Consider the following 20,732-nt stretch of genomic DNA (forward strand, 5'->3'; position numbering starts at 1 on the left):
TGCTGAGCATGTTTCCGTGGAGGGGAAAAAAAAAAAAAAACTTTAACGCTGAAGCTGAACAAATGTGTTTCCCTGACTTCTCAGGTTGAACACATCATTAATCAGCGAAAAGGCTTTTCACGTAGTAACTACATCTAAAACCTAGTGTCAACATAAAATACAATTCTTCTGTGAATACATCTTCAGAAAGGCGGAACTTGAACGTAAAATATGAAAAAAGTTGGTTTGCGTTCATTGATGAACTAGTAAAAGTGTAAGCAGTAGTGTGGAAGTTTAAAGTTGAATTCTGGCTAATTACATTGTTTATTATTTTAAATAATTAAAATGAATCCATGCAAAGGTTTAAACTATTTGCATCATGTGTTTTTTATTTAAGAGTCCCAATTAGTATTGGCTAAACTGGTTGAGCAGATGTCTTGGTGTGAATAATAATATCCATGGTAAAGCCTTCAGGAGTTGTATCTCCAGCTAAACCCAACATGGCTACAGAAAATGGGCACTAGTTAACTGTTTTGTTAAACTTAAACTAGCTTGTTTTCTTTGTGTGCGTGTTTTTATTTATTTATTTTTTTTGTTTGTTTCTTTTTAAGATGACAGACGTTAAAACGCATTGATAGTTTTTTTATTATTATTTTTATTTTAAAAAAGGACACCAACCTTATTAAATAAGCCCATCGTTACATTTTTAGACTTGCTGAAACAGCTTAGTGTACTGGATGATGTTGTCAGGGGAAGATTTGTTCACATCCACACTCAGGACCCAGGCCTCCTGGCTGCATCTGCCTATCGGCTACGGATGTGTTAAATCAATTTGATGAAATTAAGGTGGGTGGTTTTCTCTTTCATTGATTCTACGTCAAACATTCAGCACAAATAAACAGAATCTCTCTTCAGCCAGTTTAAACATGGTTTGCTGGGTCTTTAGTTAATTTAATTAAGGCTTGTCTAAGCCGACAACCCGTAAAAAAGTAAAACGTTTTTGAAATCAGTCAACCTGTCTGAAACCTGCATCAAATATTACAGACATAAAGGAGCAGAATATCTACTTCTGTTTTATTCCCTAATCTAGAATGCAAACAGATGGGTTGGTGCTGAGGTTCTCTTTCATTGCATTGTGCACAATAGATAGCTTGTTTTCCTTTTGTTGAGGCAAATTTGAAAGTAGGCTTTCTGTTTTTCTGCAGCTGTCATGACAACATGATTTGTAAACTCAATAATGATGACATTTGTGTCTTTTGTCCTCCCACTAGACTTAAATTACCCTTTATAGGTACATTTACCAAATCTCTACAGCATCTTCAATCAACCACTGAAGATCCTTTGATAGAAGACAATCCTGACTGCATTGTCTTATAAGCAGAATCAAATTGAAATGCATGTAATTGGTAATTGTTCTGTCTCCAAGATTGGACTGAATAGACCTCATATTCATGTGTATAAATTGTTATTTTTTTATTTATTTTTAAATAAATAAGCTGCAACAACAACTTAACACACGCACACACGCATATATATATATATATCAGTCATTACTGGTTTAACACTCAGGGTATAAAATCATTATGAAATGATATCAGACACATGATTTCTTTATTAGAAGTAGCCAGTGTTTTAAGGAAATCATCTAACTATGTTGCCAGAATTAATACCACTCCTTCTGTTCCAATCTTTTTTTTAACTAAGTGTTTGACATACAAGATTACTTCCACCTCAGGCACTGAAATGCTTAAACACTCCCTGATCAACAACCAGAGCAGAGAACAAATGTTAGAACACCAAGTAGCACATGCTCTGTGTTCAGAGGTTCAGCATCGCTCTCTTCATCAAATTTCATAATAAAATATCTACATTTTCTCTTGTTACCATCCTAAGAACTGCCAACGTCACTTCTGTGCTAAATATGCCTGTAAAACTTTACAATGCACAATCCAGCTGGTGATGAACTGTAGTTAGTTGCTTTAGCGCACATGTAGCAATCAGCTGCTGTGTCCATGGAAACAGGTGGCACGCTTGTTAACGACACGAAGGGAGGAAGGGGAAAGAAGAGAGCAAAAGATAACGAGCAGAGGTAAAGACGCAAAAGAAAAAGGAGAGCAAAGAAAGAGTCAAGACTTCTGTGGGGTTCTATGTTCTGATCTTCCTTTTATTTGGAATATTTCAAGGCACATCTGATGTTTTGTAACTGCCCCAGGCGTCCATCATTTAACCTTGAACTTTCAATGCTCTTTAGAGTTTTACAAACTGTGTTAGGACGACATGTAAACTAAGCCCGAATTCTAATTTCCAGTTACAAAAAACTTTGATTCAGCCTGTTTTTCTCCAGGTCGTCTCTTGTCTTCTATGTATTTTTACAGAGGCCTTGATAAGATTCAAAACTGAAGCTACAGAGCAAAAACTCAAGAGCCGTGTTTCCAAAGATGTGATGATCTTTCAGATCTAACGGTGCTTGTGTGACTCTGTAAATATTCCCTACTGTGTTAGGAATATCAGCTATCCAAACAACTTCAGAGGAAATAAACTGATCAATAAAATAAATTAATCTGAAAAACATTTCTATTAAGTTTGTCACAACTGCATTCATAAAGTAAGTTAGAAAGATTTCTTACAATTTCATAATTAATATTTATGGAAAAAAAATAAAATGGACAATCTAACAATTTAGAAGATGAAATATAATCTATTAATCGCTCTACAATTATTAATATAGTAAGCTACATAATTACAAGTATATACAATCTAATATCTACAAAACAAATAATTGTGCTTCTATGCTAGCTTTTTCCCATAATACTCGAGCTGATTAAAATTCTGGATTTTTTTTTTTACACAGATTTATTTGGACATGTTGTAAAATTGTGTAGCGGGACCATCACAACTCTAAGAAGTTGAAGATTCTCATTCATGCAAGACATGCCAATCCCAAGTGATTAAGTATGAGGCAGCTGGACTTATTTTGTTTCTTGAAGACATTTTGCATTTCTTCCAAGTAGCTTCTTTAGTTCTGAAGAAGGATGAGTGGCGCAACGCCTTCAAGAAACAAGGAAAGTCCAGTTGCCACCTACTTTAGAATTTCTAAGGAATTTTCAAGAGTAAACTTGCAGAAGTGACCCAATGAGAGTGTTACTTATTTTTATCTTAAATAATGCAAATGCTTACTCTGAACTGATGACATGAATTTTCCAGAATTACATCAGCCATGTCCTAACACAAGCAATGTTTGGCATAAAGTTGTTGAAATAAACAAAGTGTTCTCTGGAAGAATGTTTTGTTTAGTGGCTGTAAAACACGGACACATTGTACAACTATACCTGAGATCGCCACAAAAGCAGATTTTTGAACATAGAATATAAAACTTAGCTTTTAATTATAGGACATGTCTGTATCTCACCCCATCTCAAATAAACTCAAGGCTAAATAAGGTTGTTGTTTTTTTTCCCTTTATGACAGGGTTTTATTTTACATTAGTGGATTGCAGCAACAAGCTGTGTTCAGCGACAATAAAGTTGATGTGCTCCTGAGCCTGTGCAGCGATTTCCACTTACAGAATCATGTCTATTTTTAATGCAGCGCTGCTTCAGGGCCTGGAGATCACAACCATTTCATATTTGTCGTCAGCCTTATTCTTTCCATCCAGAGACCATTTTAGATCAAATGATACATTTTGTTATATTATGTACCACACGTGACTATCTAATTTATTATGTGTTTTAATACAAATTGTTTTTGAGTTTGTCCCTGCATTTATGAAACATAATCACAATTTAAAACCTTGTAGGAGGAAGTTTATTTTGGATAATCTAGACTGTTTAATTTCAATGTTTCAGCCGTTTTCTTTTTCCTAAAATAGGGAAAAGGTGAAGCTTGCAAAATAAAAAAAGTGTCCTAAATAATGACTATCAAAGCCACCCAAAAGTAGAAGCCCAAACAACTGCGAAACAAAAGATAACGCACTATGACAGTTGGATTATCATGTTAGTGACCATGACGTAACTGTCGAACCACTGGCTCTCTAAGCTGAGGATACAGTACGTTCACAGAGTGGAGGGATGGAAGACATGCTACGAGAGGAAAAGAGAGAGAGAGCGAGCGAGCGAGCACCCTGACTGCCTGACCTGACTCGGTTATGTAAACAAAATAAGTGTAGCGAAAGCAGCAGCAAGCAAACAACAGGGTACATTGCCTAATGAGCAATGGCATGAAAGAGTCAACTGTGTGTGTGTGCGTGCGTGTGTGTGTGCGTTTTAAATGACCTGCATGCTTTTACCATATTTGATTTTAATTGGACACATTTACTTGCGAGCCCTAAAAATTAAAAAGGCAACTGTGAATCTACAACGTTTATCCTTCTGTCCGTGATCCTTCGTCGTTCCATCCTGTCTCTCCTATCCTGTCTCTCCTATCCTGTCTCTCCTATCCTGTCTAGTGCTCAGTTCAGTTCCTCTTGTTCTTAGTCAACATCTTTCTTCTGTTCATCCTCTTGACTGGGCTCATGGCCTCCCAACATAGCTGACCTCAATTGAAACGGCAGGGTGAGGCACAAACATCCAGTCATAAACAATATACTTCAGCTAATAGAAAGCGTCTGCTTTGTGTTGGAAAATACATTTTTGGATTTGCTACAAATGCATGCTAGTAGGTTTCTGTTTTATAATCACTAGAAGTCTGATCCGATGTCTACAGGAAGTTACACCAACAAATCTGGATATGTATTTATGTTCTTATTTTACACTGTCCTATCAGCTTAGTTAGAGAAGTAGATACAAAGGGAAAGAGGTAAGATACTGAGTATCCATAACTTCTCAAGAAAACCCCTTTAAAAAAATCAGGTCCATCTGAATATTACAAGCTAAAAATTAAGTTTTCTGCGGTTTATTTAGACATTTTATACAACAAACTTGAAGCACTGGAAAGTGCAAACGACACAATATAATTTCTTGTTATAAACACCTTTTTATCTTCCTACTGCTACACACTCCTGCCCTACTTTTCTTCGCTGTTAATTTATTTTGATCCATCCCCGTTTCAGCTGTTCTCATAACAATTGAGCGCAGTTAACTGTGAACTACAGCTGCTCAAGCAGTTACTTAAGTTACATAGACGGTAAATCATGCTCAAGGCTAATTGTTTACAGTTAAACTAGATAAAACCCAACAGCATTTTTAATTATTATAATCTCCGCAGAAAATTGATGTAGTGAAAGACGTTCAATTCCTTTTAAACACCTCTGTTCAGTCTAAAACTTTATAGATAAAGCCAAAATAAGTCCAAGTACAATTAGCTGTTTAACAGGAAATAATCTAAAATAAAATATTGTGAGGAAAGAGACATTTTTTGTTTCAGGTAGACAAAATTTGTAAACATTACATGTAAAATCTCAATGAATATATTCAGGTTTGTCCCGTACATGTTATCTGCTTTAGGAACGATTTCAAGTCTAACACTAAAGCAGTTTTCAAAATCGACAAAAATAGATACTTTCAAAATAACATTTTTACAGTCCACTGATTCCTAACTGAATTCAAAGGTACCAGAAAGCATCATGATGGACATTCCTCGATTTCACTTGGTTTGCATCAGCTCTCAGCTTCCTCACAACATGCAGGACCTCCAACCTGACCTGAAAGTTCTGTTTGTTTTTTTGTTCTGGCACACTGTTGGTTTTATGTGAGACACATGACACAGTCAGTATTTGCAAAAAGCAGAGAAATGGTAATGGCCAAATCACTGAGGTTTTAATTGTGACATAATTTCTTAATATGTTCTTTCTTAACCTCCCCTACATGAACGTATGTGACTCATACGTGTATTTCTTTTATTGTGTAGAAAAAACATTCTGTTGTTTATGTTGCTCTTTCATAAAAAAATGTGTTCAAGAATTAATTTCTATTGTTGCATAATAGAAAAGGAATTTCCACATGCTATACTTTTCTGCATTTTGCCACATTTGAACTAAAAACCTTAATGTATTTTACTGAGAAAACCATTGTTGAAGGAAAGCCATTTAAAGTTCTCTTTAAAGCCATGGAGGGGAAATAGTAAACCCTTCCTGGCCAGTTGAGTTTTTATCTCAGCAAAACATTATTCAGAACAAACTGTCCCGTTAGTAACATGTATTAAAAGCAACATAAGAAAGATATAAACTCACCACCATAAACAAAGTCCACTACTGTGCAGTCTGAAGACCCCACCAAATGGATCAGGCTGGACTGGCTGAAGCCGACTGTGTGCCTTTCTGCCATGTGGACACACAAACACACAAACAAAATCTTATCACAATCTAAATTCTGGAATAACAGAAAAGGTCAATTTTCCCACAACACCTAAACCAAGCTACAAATGGAAAGGCATGCCTGATTTCTGACCAACATTCTCAACATACATGTTGATGTTGTTCACTTACCCTGAGGTGCATCCTCTATGGTTTAGCAAAAATGACAAGAGTTGTATAATAGTTCAATATTTTAAATTGCAGCACAAAAATAAGTCTATAAAAACACATTTGATGTTATTTGTGTTTTTCACATATAAAAGGTAAAACTTTGGCACAACCCTTTAACATTGAAAGATGTTTTTTCTTCACAGTTTGATTTCTCTTTCTTTTGTCTTTGTTCTCTTTAGTAAGGTGACTCGAATTAGATCACAGGAGTAGGGTTGGGGTTAGGGCTAGGAGTAATAACAACTCCCAAGCCAGCACCCAGTGCCACATATTTTCTGAATTGCAGGTATTTCACATTACAGATGTGGTATGTCTGTATTACACTTCATGGTCTGGATGTCATTACAACTGCAGTAATCTGGGAAAGAGAACGTAATGGAAACACAAACTGAACACTGCATTCTACATGGCGCCGAGCTCTTCACTTTGTTCTTCACGTAATTACAACCACTGATCAAAATTGCAGTATGAACTGCACAGCAACAAAGAATTTGAATATTGTTTCCAGATTGTACCATGATAAACAGTTCACTCTCATCAACATCAAGTTCTTGCTTTCCCAGAGACAACTTCCCACTGTTCTCACTACTTTGTGATGATTTTAAAACACTAAAATTATTAGGATAGGATAGGGACAGAAATGCTAGTGTGATTCCATTCTCTTCTATTTACACTTATTCAGAACTTAAAATGTCAAATGAAATTTCAGACTTTTCCAGACTGTAAGAAACCTGATTCACTGACATGAACAGGTAGAAGCAGCTGCAGCGTACCTAGGTTTGGTCGAAGCGGCATCGGCTCCTCAACCCTCGCTTTGGTCTCCATTCTCCCAATTTTCTGTGCTTCGTAGCGTTTCCTGCCTTCTTCTTCCTTCTCTGGACTAGCATACTGCAACACAGAAGACATACAGTGAAAACATATGTATGCTCTGATTTATTCAACTTGTATATTTTTCGTCAAATAACAGCAGAAACATTGTGAAACCATACGTATGTGACTAAAGGAAAACTTTAATTGACTTAATTTACTTCTTTGTCTTGCGCAGCACAAACTTCTACTAAATATTAGTGAAGGCTGGTGGTCATTCCTGCACAAAAACAAAGTGAACCTGGTTCTCATCAAGAGCTTCACTTCACTGATCAGTGTTTCCTTGCATGACTGAAGGTGCCAAGAAGAATAATATTTCTCCACTGTTTAATAATAAATGTTTCCCTAACCTTCTTGTGAAATCCAAAAGAGAATTTAATATCCTCCTCATTAGCAATGCTCACAAAGACCTCACAGTGCCATTTTACTCCAATGGCACTCTCACAAAAGAAGTCTACTTTTGTTATGCATTTTTACTTCAAAGCCAGTGCAATCATTGAAGTTTACCATAAAAGTTCTATTTTTAGACTATTAATTCAAATCGAAGCCATTTTCTTTATAAAAACTCAGTATAAGAACTTCTATGATGGCCCAGAAGGACCAAAAATGCAAAAGCCACAACACAACAACAGATGTTTCAAAGTAAGTTATGCTAGCAAGTTTATCAAAACCTCCATTTAAAAAATTAAAAATAAAAAATCTATATTCCTTTATATGATAAATTCAATTTTAGCTAAGAACTGCCAGTTAGAGAAGAAGAACTTGTGTTGGACCAAATTGATCAACTTTATAACATTTTAACATTAAATGTTAAAATATAACTCACGTAGTGAGAGCATTGTAACATTGATTAATTAAATTTACACATAAAAATGAACAACTGTTTCATACAAAAGTGACAGAGTTTAGGAACTCTTTCCTGGAGAGTTCAGGGAGAGAGTTTCTCCTGAATGGGCCCTACTTCGGTTTACTGGTAGCTAAGCTTCTCCATTAGCTTCCTCCAACCCTCTAAACTTAGATAAGACTGCTACTTACCAGAGTTAAGATGCGAATTTCTCTCATTCTGGGGTCAACACAACCCCAGAATGCGAGCCCAAAACAAAAGCTCTAAGCCGACCAAGACAAGCTTTAACATACCTTAATTGGAGGCACCTCCATGACCTTGTCAACATTCTGCAGAGAACAGGGGACGTACCACAGCGCTGCCTTGTTGGCCAGCTTTTTTGCACCTGCAACAGGAAAGAACAGAGTGAATTCTTGTGCAGTTATGTCAGCAGGGCAGCTTCCAGCTGTTTTTGGCAGTCAAGACGTTCTGACATGTTTTTTCTATTAAATGGAACAATGGAGCAAAATCCACTCTCCACACAAAACGCAACGGCCAATTTAGTTTTCAGCCGTCCTTTTGTCGCGGTTTATAGATCCGGCTTTTGCTGCAAACAAAGAAGACGAAGAGAACAACAAAGACTCGGAGACAATTGTCCACGTCCGTTCAGAGCAGAAACGATCGTTTAGACTAAGTTTTTTTAGCACAAGGTTCTGCATAATTTATACAGTGTGAATCCCACAAGTGTAGAACACATTAAATACCATGACATTCCACACAATAAATATTCCCAACAAATACCCATGTTGTTTACACCGAGGCCAAATAAAGGCCCTCGCACTTGAATGCAGCCATTCCAGTTTTGTGTCTGTGCCTTAAGGTCAGGACGAGAAACTCACTGAAATCATGCAATCAGGAGGAGAGGTTGTTATAGCGATTTCCATTCATCCCACACTTTGTGTCACTTAATTTACAAACAGAGAGAGAGGGTCTGTTTTAAAGTGCTGGAATTACGACACACACGTGAGGACACGAAATAAGAGGAAATAACCTTCTTAAGCTATTCTAGTCTTTAACTTGTGGACAAGTAGCTGATTTTCGCAATGAACTATGGAGCTTCTAATAATCACTTTTGTAAATGTACAAACAAATGCATCTGCAACATAACCCATTTTAGCCCCAACACTCAAGGCATTTTAATGAAGACGATACTCATAACAATAATAACCAAGTTATTACTGGAGTGAACAGCTTCATAAAACAGTATAACAGACTAATAAGTGAAGTAGCTAATGAACAAGCAGCTAGATTCACCAGGGCAAATAACAATTAGAGCCTTTTATTTTGCATTATAGAGAGCTCCTATCAATTCAGCTGCTAACGTGCCTCACAGCTGGACTCTCGAGACTGAGAAGACGACAGGTTAATTTCACGATTAATTCAGGGATATTGGTCTGGAAAGCGATGCAATTCACACAGTGGATTACAGAAATAAGAATCCGACCGGGAATCAGCTTTTCTGATAGCTATGTGTTCATGTGTGGATGAAATCTGAGAGGTTCGTCCAAGCTAGAGCTGCACAATACATTGCTTTAAGTACACCATTTACACTTTGAACTGAACCTTAACCATCAACCCATTTACTTGCATAGTTAATGTCCAGAAAGAAGGTTTTAATGTCAATCTGAAACTTAGATCAGAGATGACATCTCCTGTATGTTTGGCCCCAACCAAACTAATAACCTTATTATAAAATATTCACACATTACTTAAAATGGCTGTCTTAATGTGAAGTGGTTCAGAACTGAATGCACATTTCAGCCACACGGATTCTAATAAATTGTCTCTCAGAAACAGAAATGCTAAGCTGAAAATAAGCAGGAATAGAGCTATTAATGTGGCCTGTGGTCATCTTAGTGACAAGGGCCGTGGCTTTAGCATTTGACAAAAGACTCTTGGGAACAGAGTACCCTACAGGTCACTGCTCATGTTATGCGCTGAAGTTAAAACTGCGCAGGCAGCTGGGCCTCGTTGCCATGCCCACCGTGCTTCTCTCCCACTCCTCCTCCCATTGGCTCAAACCCTTGCCAACAACCAGGAAGTTGCCCACAGGAGTGAGAGAGACGTATTTACATATCCTCGACTCAACCCAGGACTGAGCAGCTCCGGTCTATTATTAGCTCCTGCTGGAAGTTTTAAGTGAATTGTGCTCGCAATCAAGGAAGGAAGGCGAGGAGTGAAAAGGAAGACAGAAGGGAGAATCTCCGGAACGAAGCATTCCCACAACGACTGATGACCTTTTCTGACCAGAGTGGAAACAGGGAGCTGGCTCTGAATGCCAAATCCCTCTGCAGCACATGAAGACAATGTTGATGTTTGAGCATGACATCGCCTTGACTCCCTCCTTTATCCTTCACCATATCCCCAATAAAACAGCAAAACTTCCTCCCTGTTATGCGTGGGAGATTATTTATTGCGTTAGATGATAAGGAATCTTAGATCTTAAGGGGTCAAGGGAAAAACTGTCCTTGAAAACGAGAAATTGTGTTGTTTTTAAGAAAATAACTCCAGCATGGTTTGGTTTTGATTTTATGTGTGGTCACATGAAATTTTAATTAATTTACTCAGAAGAGATGGCAGAACAGGCAGCTGGTTCACTTATTTAGGATTACTAAATAAATTACAGATCTGATTTTGGCTACATTCCTTCCAGGAACAGAAGTCTCACAAATCTGCTCGCTGAAATTTCCACTGACTGAGTGCGTTTGGTTTTGAAATTGACCTTAGTCTGACGAGACACAGCTAGTCTTGGATTTAAGTCCATGAACAAAAGAGAAAAAAAATCCCTAAGTAATGGACTCATTTCCTGATTATGATAAAAACACGCATATCTCCTTTAAAGAGACAGTTTTGTCCCCTCAACTTGAGGGGAGGCGATAAGATGAGAACCATCTCAAAGATGGCCGATATAAAAAGTCAACTCAGAGAAGAACCAAGAGCAAGAATGAAAAGACAGATAGATCCAAGCTGCCACAGAAGAATTTCCAAACACAAGGCAAAACACCAAAGACTAAACATAGAGGCTTTTTAAAAGGCCGGTGCTTATGTGGAGGAAGACTCCCTCCGGCATGGATTATCCCATATTCAATCCCCTTTTATCCAAGTTTAAGTCATCAATCATGGCATCCTGCATTTCCTGATAAATACCTAAAAGCATGTTTCTTTTCTCAAACACTTTGATCAGACTTGCTATCTGAACATCTTTGATCTCTGGTCTTGCTCCTCTTGCCCGCCTGTGTTTCTTTCCCCTCAAAGGGTTTTTACTGCCATTTTGTTTCCCCCCTTTTGTCTCCTACTCTCTGCTCTTAGTTCTTCCACATTGGGAGTAAAAAAAATTATTTTCGTCCTCCATCCTGGACAATGTGTTCCAGGATTGGATGGAGCACAGAGAGGATCATTCCTGGTGCTCAGTCCCGGTGATCAAAACCGCAGATTTTTCCATTGCACTGTGCCAAGGCTCCTACTCTACTTTTAACTTTACTATGTTCTCCCTGTGAGATGTTACAGCCTGATAGGAAGAGATTAATCATGTGGGCAGGAAACGTTTAATGGCAGCGCTTTTCTTGTGAATTTCCAATGCTCAATTTAAACATGACAGTATACTTTAGGCTCTCTGAGTGCTTTTAGATGTTTAAAAGGAGAAAGAAAAAGAAAACCTTTGTCAGCACTTAATGTCTCGAACTAAATTTACATCGACTGCGGGACAAAAACAGCTCTACGGCTGATGAACTCCAGAGCAGTTCATCCTTACACTAGCTCCACTGCAGTTCCTGTTGCAAATCTCGGATATGAATGTAAGATAAAGAAAATGTTAGCTTAACAATCTAAATCGAGCATAATCTGTGCACCAAAGCTGTCCAAAAATCTCCTCCATCTTTCAGAGCTCTGGGGCAGAGGGTGAAACATTGTGTGATTTTATTCATTAAAATTTTTTTTTTTATATATGTTTTAATAGAAGTTGCACAATCCCCCAGAGATTCCCTTTAGCTAATATTATGCGAGATGCTTTTTTGTAGCTTTCTACCAGTCTCTGACATTGGTCTGAGGAAAGTTTGCTCCACTCCTGACGTTCGGCTGTGAGATTGTGGAGAGGATTCTTGCATGAACAGCTTGTCCTAAGTGGTCCTGCAGTATCAAGATCTAGATTTTTACTTTGACTTAACACCTGACTTTTCAGAACACAAACACACTCTGATACAGCAGAATCGATGGTGCATTCTGTGTTGATCTTGGTCTTTGTTAGCGTTGTCCCAGGAAATTTTTGTAAAATCTTCATGTATTTCTTAGAGAGTAGAGGTTGACTTTTTCCACATATGACTACATTTAGAGTTTCTAGAGACTTCTTTTAGCATCTTGCAGCCTGCTTTCAGGGTGAATTTGCGTGAACAACCAGACCTGGGCTTGTTGGAAGCTGTTGTGAATATCCTCCACTTATAGACTATTTTCCAGATACTTGAATGGATGATTTCAAATCCTTTTGAGACCTCTTTAAATCCCATAGCATATAATCTTCTTTCTGAAGGCTTCAGAAAGCTCTTTTGATCTAGTTCAAGTGAGAGTGAACACTTTCTTGGTGTTCACTCTCGCTTCAAATAGTCAGGAGTACAACAAATAAAATGTCTGAGGTTTGAACAGGGTATACCTACGATAAAACACTGAGTAATGATATTCTAACCATGTGCTACTGATGTGATACGTCTGGGTGTAATTTTAGCCATTTTACATTGAGATAAATGCGGAATAACTGAGTCCTCACCAGAAATTGTACTCTAACCTATTACAAAAACCCAGGCTGCTAAAGGTGTCCTCATCTTTTTCAGAAGATGATATAAGAATTTGAAAGGACTGATGGTGTACTGTTACTAGCATTTTGACCAAAGTCCTTTGTCTTTCAAACCTTAATGTCAATTTTACATTAAATGGTCTCATGTGAGCATGAAACAAACAGTACGGGTTAGCTGTAGTTGTGTTACAAGAACAAGAGCTGTCACTACTGAGCCTCAATCCACAATGCAATCCTCTCAGCTATGTGTGTATTGAGGGGGCATAATCTGGTTATTATATGTTTATGTAAACCTGTGCTTAAAGGTGCATGCACACACAAAGCCCAAATGCCTCTATTCATAGAAACAACCTGTGTTTCTCATGTGTGCAAAGCAGATCTGGGTGGCTACGGGTGCCATGTGCGCATGTAGCTCTTCAGAATTTGTGTGTACTTCACTTGAGGTATCCGTGTGTCCCGAGACAGTTTTGTACATGGGTGGGTACAAGAAAATCTCTAAGCACTGTGGCATGACTGTGACTGCACATGCGTGTGTCAGTGCGCATGTGCGATCCCCCAGCAGGGACAATCATCACGGCTCGTGCCCACAGTAGGCAGTCTTACCCTGGGGGTCTGTGACCGAGGCCCGCCTGACGAGATGCTGCCTGACTGACTGTGGAACCTGGATGCTTTGCCTCACACACACACACACACGCAGGCATACACACACAGACAATAAACATGAATGCATAAACACAAAGATGTATCTACAAAAAAAAAACCACTATATACACAAGTCTTACTCATCAGCCACTAAACCACAAAACCCTCACGGCTGTACAAAGGCACGCTCAGTTATAACAAACTTCTGCATGAAAATACACTTATTCAAGTCTGGCCCTGAATGTGTAAAATGGTGCCAGTCCTGCTTCATTTACTAAGAAGGGGGAGGATGTCTGCTCAGAGTGCAGCCATGTGGGTGTGAGGATGCGTTGAAGTGCGACTTTTTTTTTTCTCTCTCTCTGCGTCGAACGTGTCAGCATTTCAGGCTCCTCGTGTGCCCCCTGTTCCTCCCAGCGCTCCCCGCTCGTCGGCCTGCATCAGCGGCGCGGTGGAGAACGTACGCGCGTGCGTCCCCGTCAGGCCGCGTGTGCAGGTACATCCACTTGCGCATCCGTATCTGACTGGGCCACAGTGTGCGAGGGACTGACGCTAAGCCGACATGACAGAAGCAAATAATGTCTGCTCCCGTTATCTTCTTCTTCTTCCCCCTCGGCCTCGCAGGAACCTTTTAAAGGGCCAAACGCTGATGAAAAACACGCGCTTGCATATGTAAAGTGCACATGTCACAAAATGATGAATCTAAGTGAAGATCATTAAAAAAACCCGGCTTTTACATGTTCGGGAGACATGCCCACCCACCAAAAAAAAAGGGGCACATACCACTAAGGCTTGAACACAAAAAGATGCATTCAAACACTGAGCTTGAATGCACGCACACAAACACGAGCGTGTGTCCGTACATACACTCAGATATGACCCACTTCCCATTCAGTACATATGACCAAAATCTGCACAAAGCGACAACCGGTCTTCTTGTTCTCTGTAAATATTTTCCAGATATTTTAGAATGTTTGTTTTACTACCTTGTGTTAAAACTACTATGATTAGAACTGTATACAACTTGTTTCGCTATTATAGGAATGACTGTGATTGCATATGCTGTGTTTTGGACAATACAGATAAAATGGTTATCCCAAAATATCTCACCTCATCTTTGCTATAAAAGACATTAAAATGGTGGCCTCCAATATTCTAAAAGTAGCAATTTGTAATACTGTTATTTTTCGCACTATAATGCGCACCTTCAATGAATAGCCTATTTTAAAACTCTTTTCATATACAAGGCATTATAAGGCGCATAGAATAGACGTTACAGTAGACACTGGAGTTACGTTATGCATCCACTAGATGGAGCTGCACTAAAGTGAATGTCAACAAAACAGTCCGACTCCGGTCGGCGAGGAAAGCCTTCAGCGACTGGGCCGGGGCGTGGCCGGACGATGGTCACCCTTCTCCATTCGCTCACAGCATATTGGTGGAGAACGTGGTGCTAAATGACCTGCAGACGACCTGATTCTAGATGGTCGGTAGTTAGATAGGTCAGTCAAACTTTATTAAAAGATTACCAACCAGCATTCTGACAACTATCCCAGTATGCACCGTGCGCTTCTTCTTCTACAGGCGAAAATGAAGTCGGCAGCTGCTTACTGTAGTTGCTAGACCTGTTATTGCTCAATATTGGTCCATATATGAGGTGCACCGGATTATAAGGCGCACTGTCGGCTTTTGAGGAAATTGAAGGCTTTTAGGTGCACCTTATAGTGCGGAAAATACGGTAGTTATGTCAGTGACCTTGTCTGAGACTAACCATTTTTCAATCCTTAATTCCTCAGTTTATAGTTGAAAAAATAATGTTGGAAAATATCATCAGATTCAGTCAGATTCAGCTCCACTTCTAGTAGGCCAAACAGATCAGCCTATTGCATGTGCGCCTTGTTCTTCAATTACATAAAAGCATATGCAAGTTTAATTACAAAGTTCTCCCACATGTTCATCTAATGCATTTTATACTATAGTGTACGCACTATAAAACTTGATTGTCACTTTAGTCAGATTGCTATGCATTTGTTTTTTGACAAATTCAGCGGCTGAGACGCCTCAGATGTTGTGCGTAGTGTGTAATGCAAAAGTTTTTACAAAAGAAATAGCCAGCAGAAACTCATTCGTTGCATTCATTCATTCATTAAATTATATAAATGATCCTACATTATGCAGATGCTCTATCTGCATTAACGATTTACTTGCCTCAGCATGCCAAATGCTTGGAGTTCATGCAAAGGCACAACCAAATTTCTGTTTAATTCAACTAATAAATATTTGATGCATTAGGGGTATAGATAAATTCACTTTAAGCCGAAGATGCTTAAGTGATCATTAAGTATGAAAAAATTAGATGGTGACATAAGTAGAAAAGTTAATTAACAGTGTTGTGATGCAGTGAGAGACTGTGGATTTCATGTGTTATTCCAATTTACACATAATAAACAAAACTAGGGTTTATATTGGATCTTCCAACCTCAAAGCACACTGTGAAGGACAAATGTTTAAAGATACTGTGAAAGCATGTATAAAGTTAGTGAGCAGCTATAAGGGTTTGATTGCTGTAAAGCCAATAAAGGTTTTTACGCCGATTATTGAGAAGGATTCTGTATACATCTTTTGTCAATATTCCATTTTTAAATTGGATGGGAAAAGAAAATGCATTAATATTATTAATAATTATTGTATATTATTTAATTTATTTTATAAGATACTTGTCTCGTTTCAGATTTCAAACAAAAATCAACAGCCTAATAATGGCATTGATCTTATGCTACATTTATTAAGGTTCACTCACCTTCGCATGCTGAACACTTGAAGTGGCTCTAACTGACGGCAGCTTGACCTGCTTTATGATTCATTTAGCTAATTATTTTACTACTTGTGTGATCTCCTAGGTGGTCAGCTGATTCTCAATACACAGAAAAACATAGAACTAGATGTTTACATCATGGTAAAAGAAATGCAGTAGAATAGTAAAATGTACACTCTTCATTATAATATCCACAGGACAGCAACTCATAAGACATCACACATTCAGAACCAGATTACAGGATTTGACATTCACAAAGTTTACTTCAAAATTTTCTCAAAACTCAAAAGATTTTAGACATGCACACAAACACGTAGAGATAAAAAACTATATTACAGGAGCATTTGGGCTTACTTGATTTTTTTTTTAATACTTATTTTGTATTATAAATTCAGAAAACAACTTATAGACTGGCATTTTTACCTTCGTACATGCAACAGGGGGTTACTAGATTGATGCAGCAGGATAGAAGTGAGTCATAATGACACTGAAGTGATTGCCGATGATCTGCAAACTCGCAGCCAATAAGTTTATGAAATACAGACCATGTCAGAATGATGGATGTTGAGCTAGAATATCCATATGAATCTTATGCTAATCGATTTGTTCTCTTAGCCGTTCAAAATTATTCATGATTATTCATAACAGTGCGAGAGGCACTTTGATGAATCCAAGACTCTGCAGAGGATTGTGGGTGAGAACAGGAAAAACTGAGCACCACATGCAACAGGTATTTTTAGGGTACTTCCTCTGACATTAAACATTCACAGTATTTTATGGTTGAATGTGTTCTGAACCTCAACCCATGTCTTGAATGAATTTACTCAATGGGCTCTTTTTTCTTTTTTTCGCCATTCAGGGGTCCTTCCTGTCAAGGCCACAGCGGACTGCCCCTGCAGATGCCTGCCTGTATGCCCACCGCTCTACACCTGTCACCTCATATCTCTGCCTCCACCTCCATCAATGAGAGCTCGGCCCAGCAACGAGCCAACCAACCACTATGAGCCTGTTGCTACGGCAACAGCCGTCTAGGGGATACTTCTTTTGTTTCTCACAAGTCCTTTTTTTCTCATCTATCATACCATAATTCCCTACTCGCAAAGTATTTCTTCTTCTGCTCAAATTCCCTGTGCCAGTTTCCTACATCCATCTGCCTTTCTGCTTCCCTCTGTTTGCTTTTTTCAGTCTCCCTCTCATCTCTCTATCTTCTGCACTCTGCATCTTTTTTTACCCTCTTTAAGCACAACCAACCACTACATGTAGTTTGAAACTAATCTGCAAAGTCAGCAGTATTTGCAACTTTTTCGTCAAAGTTCAACCATATGTTCAAAAACTACCTTAATAATAATAAACATTTGTCTCATGTGTAAATGCACATAAAACATACCTTTATATAAATATAGGCTGTTGCAGCTTAGTTTGCTTTTTTATGTGTGCAGATGGTATTTAAAGGTTCATATATAAAACACAGCTCAATGTTAATTTTCCTGCAGCTTCATACAAGCCTGCTTGCAGAAGCGAATCTTGGTTTATGTAGCCTGTAATAATAATCTGTAGTGCAGAATGCAGCATCTTGTTAAAACAGTTCAAGCTATTTTAAGGCGATTTTTACATATCTAGAAAGGTTATTAACACAATAAGTATGATTTGCTGCCCTCTACTGAACAAACATGGTATTTTTTAACTACTGATATTGAATGAGTAGATGACAATATAAATCCCCCGCATTAATGATCTCAACAATGCTTTGTGAAAAAAATAATAATAATTAAGATAATATGCTATCCTAATATCTTTAATTGTGAGACTCTCAACCTTCTCAGTAGAAACATAAGGGATAAATTACTGCTTTAAATAACAAGGATATGATATTGTGCAAAGCATAATTAAGGTAAATATAATAATTGCTAAGATGAAAATGAGATCCAGATTCTACAAAATATTTCTGAACGTTTAAAACCGTAAGGCTGAACATGTTGTACGGAGTTCTGAGGCCATTTAATCCTAACACTCGTGTGTTTAGGATAGAAGTGTAACATATATATTTTTTTCTCTATTTGTTTATTTATTTATTTTTTTTTTTTTTTTAATAGATAGTATTGATCAAACATTGACAAAACTGTGCTGAATTCTCTTACAGAGTCCCTAATGGGACATTGAAGGAAAAACTAAAAAAATAAACTTTCTGGTGCAAATGATATTATTTAATGCACACAAGAAAGTTTTTTTTTTCTTCACTGTTTATTGCTAAAAATTCTGAACATTGACAAACTATTCAGAAAGAAAAAGGATCATTTTCATACCCTGCCCAAACACTATTGAGTAACTCTGGCTCACTGTACGCAACTCTGATTGGTCCGTACAGGATTATGTCGTTGCTGGTCTTCCAAGATGCCGTGCATGTTTGCAAGGGAAGAAATGAGGTCTAAAGATTTTGTCATTAAATCTCAGGTTAGTTCACCCAAAAAATTCCCACCACCGTTTAACTACATTTTTTCAACACTTTCTTCAGGGAGTGAACTGTGGTTTAATTCTGCACATTTCCACATTTCTGGCTTGCAATGTGGTTCAGTGTGTCCGCCCCTACTTCCTGTCTTGCAGAGATAAACTCCAACCTACAAAACCATGAACAGCAGAACAGCTATAGAAAATTTGATAATAGGTTTTTATCAAGAAAAGTTCATCTATCCTCCCATCTCTGCTAGAATGACATTTTTGGGGGGATTTTTTTGTTACAACAAAAAGTTTTACAATGCTGATCAAATAAAATACAGGTCCTCCTGAGCTGTGAAAGGTTCAAACTGCCATTGTTCACCGCTTTTATCCTGATCTGTATCTCACTTCAGACGGAGGGCCTTTGTGTGAGTTTCTGTTTTTAAATCCTCTAGTACTTGACAGTTTCATGTTGTTTTTAATCCCTGCAAGACCTTTAAAGCACCACAAAGACATGAAACGTCAGTGTTTATAAAATCAATCATTTCTGTTAAAGTGTACAGCAGCATGGGATTTATAGGCCGCTTTGCATTCGGTGTCTCTGACCTTTACTTAATGGCATGCATGGACATGTCCTTTTACTGAATGTCGGTGTTAAGTGGAGTCACCTGTCAAGATGTTTTCAGCGATGACTTTGACCTGAACCTCCAGCGAGTGCTTGGATGTGTAAGTGATCTCGGCGCTAACGTGGACCACCTCGCCGATGAATACAGGCGACAGAAACTCCGTCTTCTCCACCCGAACCAGAGCGGCTAAACATCTGTCCTACAGAAAGGAAAAAGAAAAGTTAGCGTAATTACAGACAGAAGAATAAAAGACGAGTCATTTTTCTCGTGATGCAGTTAAATAATCAACTTAGAGTAATAATGCTGGAAGACATCTTGTGTCATCCCACTATGCTTTAGCAAAGCACCGTGTTCAACTAAAAATAATGATTTCTATATCTCAGGTTATCTTTCAGTCAAAATCCAACATAAATGACCACCAACTCAACTTCTGTTCAAAACAGAATAAAAGTCTAATTGTAAATGAGCTTGAATAACATTAACATAAAACCTTTGGAATTCCAGTTTCAGTCTGCAACTATGGTGTTTCACCAGCTGTTTCACCTTCATTAGCTCAGAAAACAATTGAAAACTCTGTCAAATTTAGTAGAGTTTCATGAATTTCTAACTTTGCTCCCACATTTTTCAGCCACCTATCATCATATAAACACAGCCTTTAACATTTGAAGTTCACATTCCACAATATGGGTCACTTAAAGCAATCTGAAATAAAGCGGATATCTCAAATAAAAAAATAAAACAAAAAATGTTTTGTTTTAACATTTTGCAGCAGACAGGAAATGAGCAAAGACAAAAGAGGTAAGACATGTTTCAAGGCCAGGAATTAAACCCTGGTGGCTGTGTGGAGGACCAGCCTCAAGTTTATGAGCCATATTTTCTTCTTGTTGTATATAATGGATATTGTCTTCAATGTACCTTCAAAATGGGGGATGAGAACAAGTGATGAAGGCATTTACAGTCTGTGTGACATAATGCAGCGTCATGCTGCCAATGGTTTTATGCTTGAACATGGCGGGCTGCATTGTGGGGATTCAGGTCTGAGAGGACTTCCTAATATTTTTGTTTACTTTACCACTGGAATAAAAATAATGAGGACTAAATATGGTTAGTACTTACTCCATTCTGTGTGTTGCAGTGTCTCGTGCCAATGATGCTTCCAGCTTCTTCGATCATCTTGAGAATGATGCCGCCGTGAACGTTACCCATAAAATTGGCGTCATCTGGCAGCATAAGCCTGCAGCAAAGCAACA

At 38.1% G+C, this 20,732-nt stretch overlaps 1 protein-coding gene across 4 annotated transcripts in view; it reads right to left on the reverse strand.

Moving 5' to 3' along the window:
- Positions 1 to 20,732, reverse strand: part of acot7 (acyl-CoA thioesterase 7) — a 57,995-nt gene that overhangs the window by 26,437 nt on the left and 10,826 nt on the right. For 3 of the 4 annotated variants that reach the window (XM_008413512.2, XM_017305581.1, XM_008413510.2), the window contains 6 exons: positions 20,599 to 20,716; positions 19,525 to 19,681; positions 8,441 to 8,532; positions 7,210 to 7,324; positions 6,401 to 6,415; positions 6,146 to 6,232 (listed from right to left, as the gene is read on the reverse strand). In XM_008413512.2, the coding sequence (XP_008411734.1) occupies positions 6,146 to 6,232; positions 6,401 to 6,415; positions 7,210 to 7,324; positions 8,441 to 8,532; positions 19,525 to 19,681; positions 20,599 to 20,716 (584 nt within the window). The remainder of the gene's footprint in view (positions 1 to 6,145; positions 6,233 to 6,400; positions 6,416 to 7,209; positions 7,325 to 8,440; positions 8,533 to 19,524; positions 19,682 to 20,598; positions 20,717 to 20,732) is intronic. The other variant, XM_008413513.2, reaches the window with a different exon arrangement.

This window comes from Poecilia reticulata, linkage group LG7 (genome assembly GCF_000633615.1).
Source record: "Poecilia reticulata strain Guanapo linkage group LG7, Guppy_female_1.0+MT, whole genome shotgun sequence".
Taxonomy (NCBI): domain Eukaryota; kingdom Metazoa; phylum Chordata; class Actinopteri; order Cyprinodontiformes; family Poeciliidae; genus Poecilia; species Poecilia reticulata.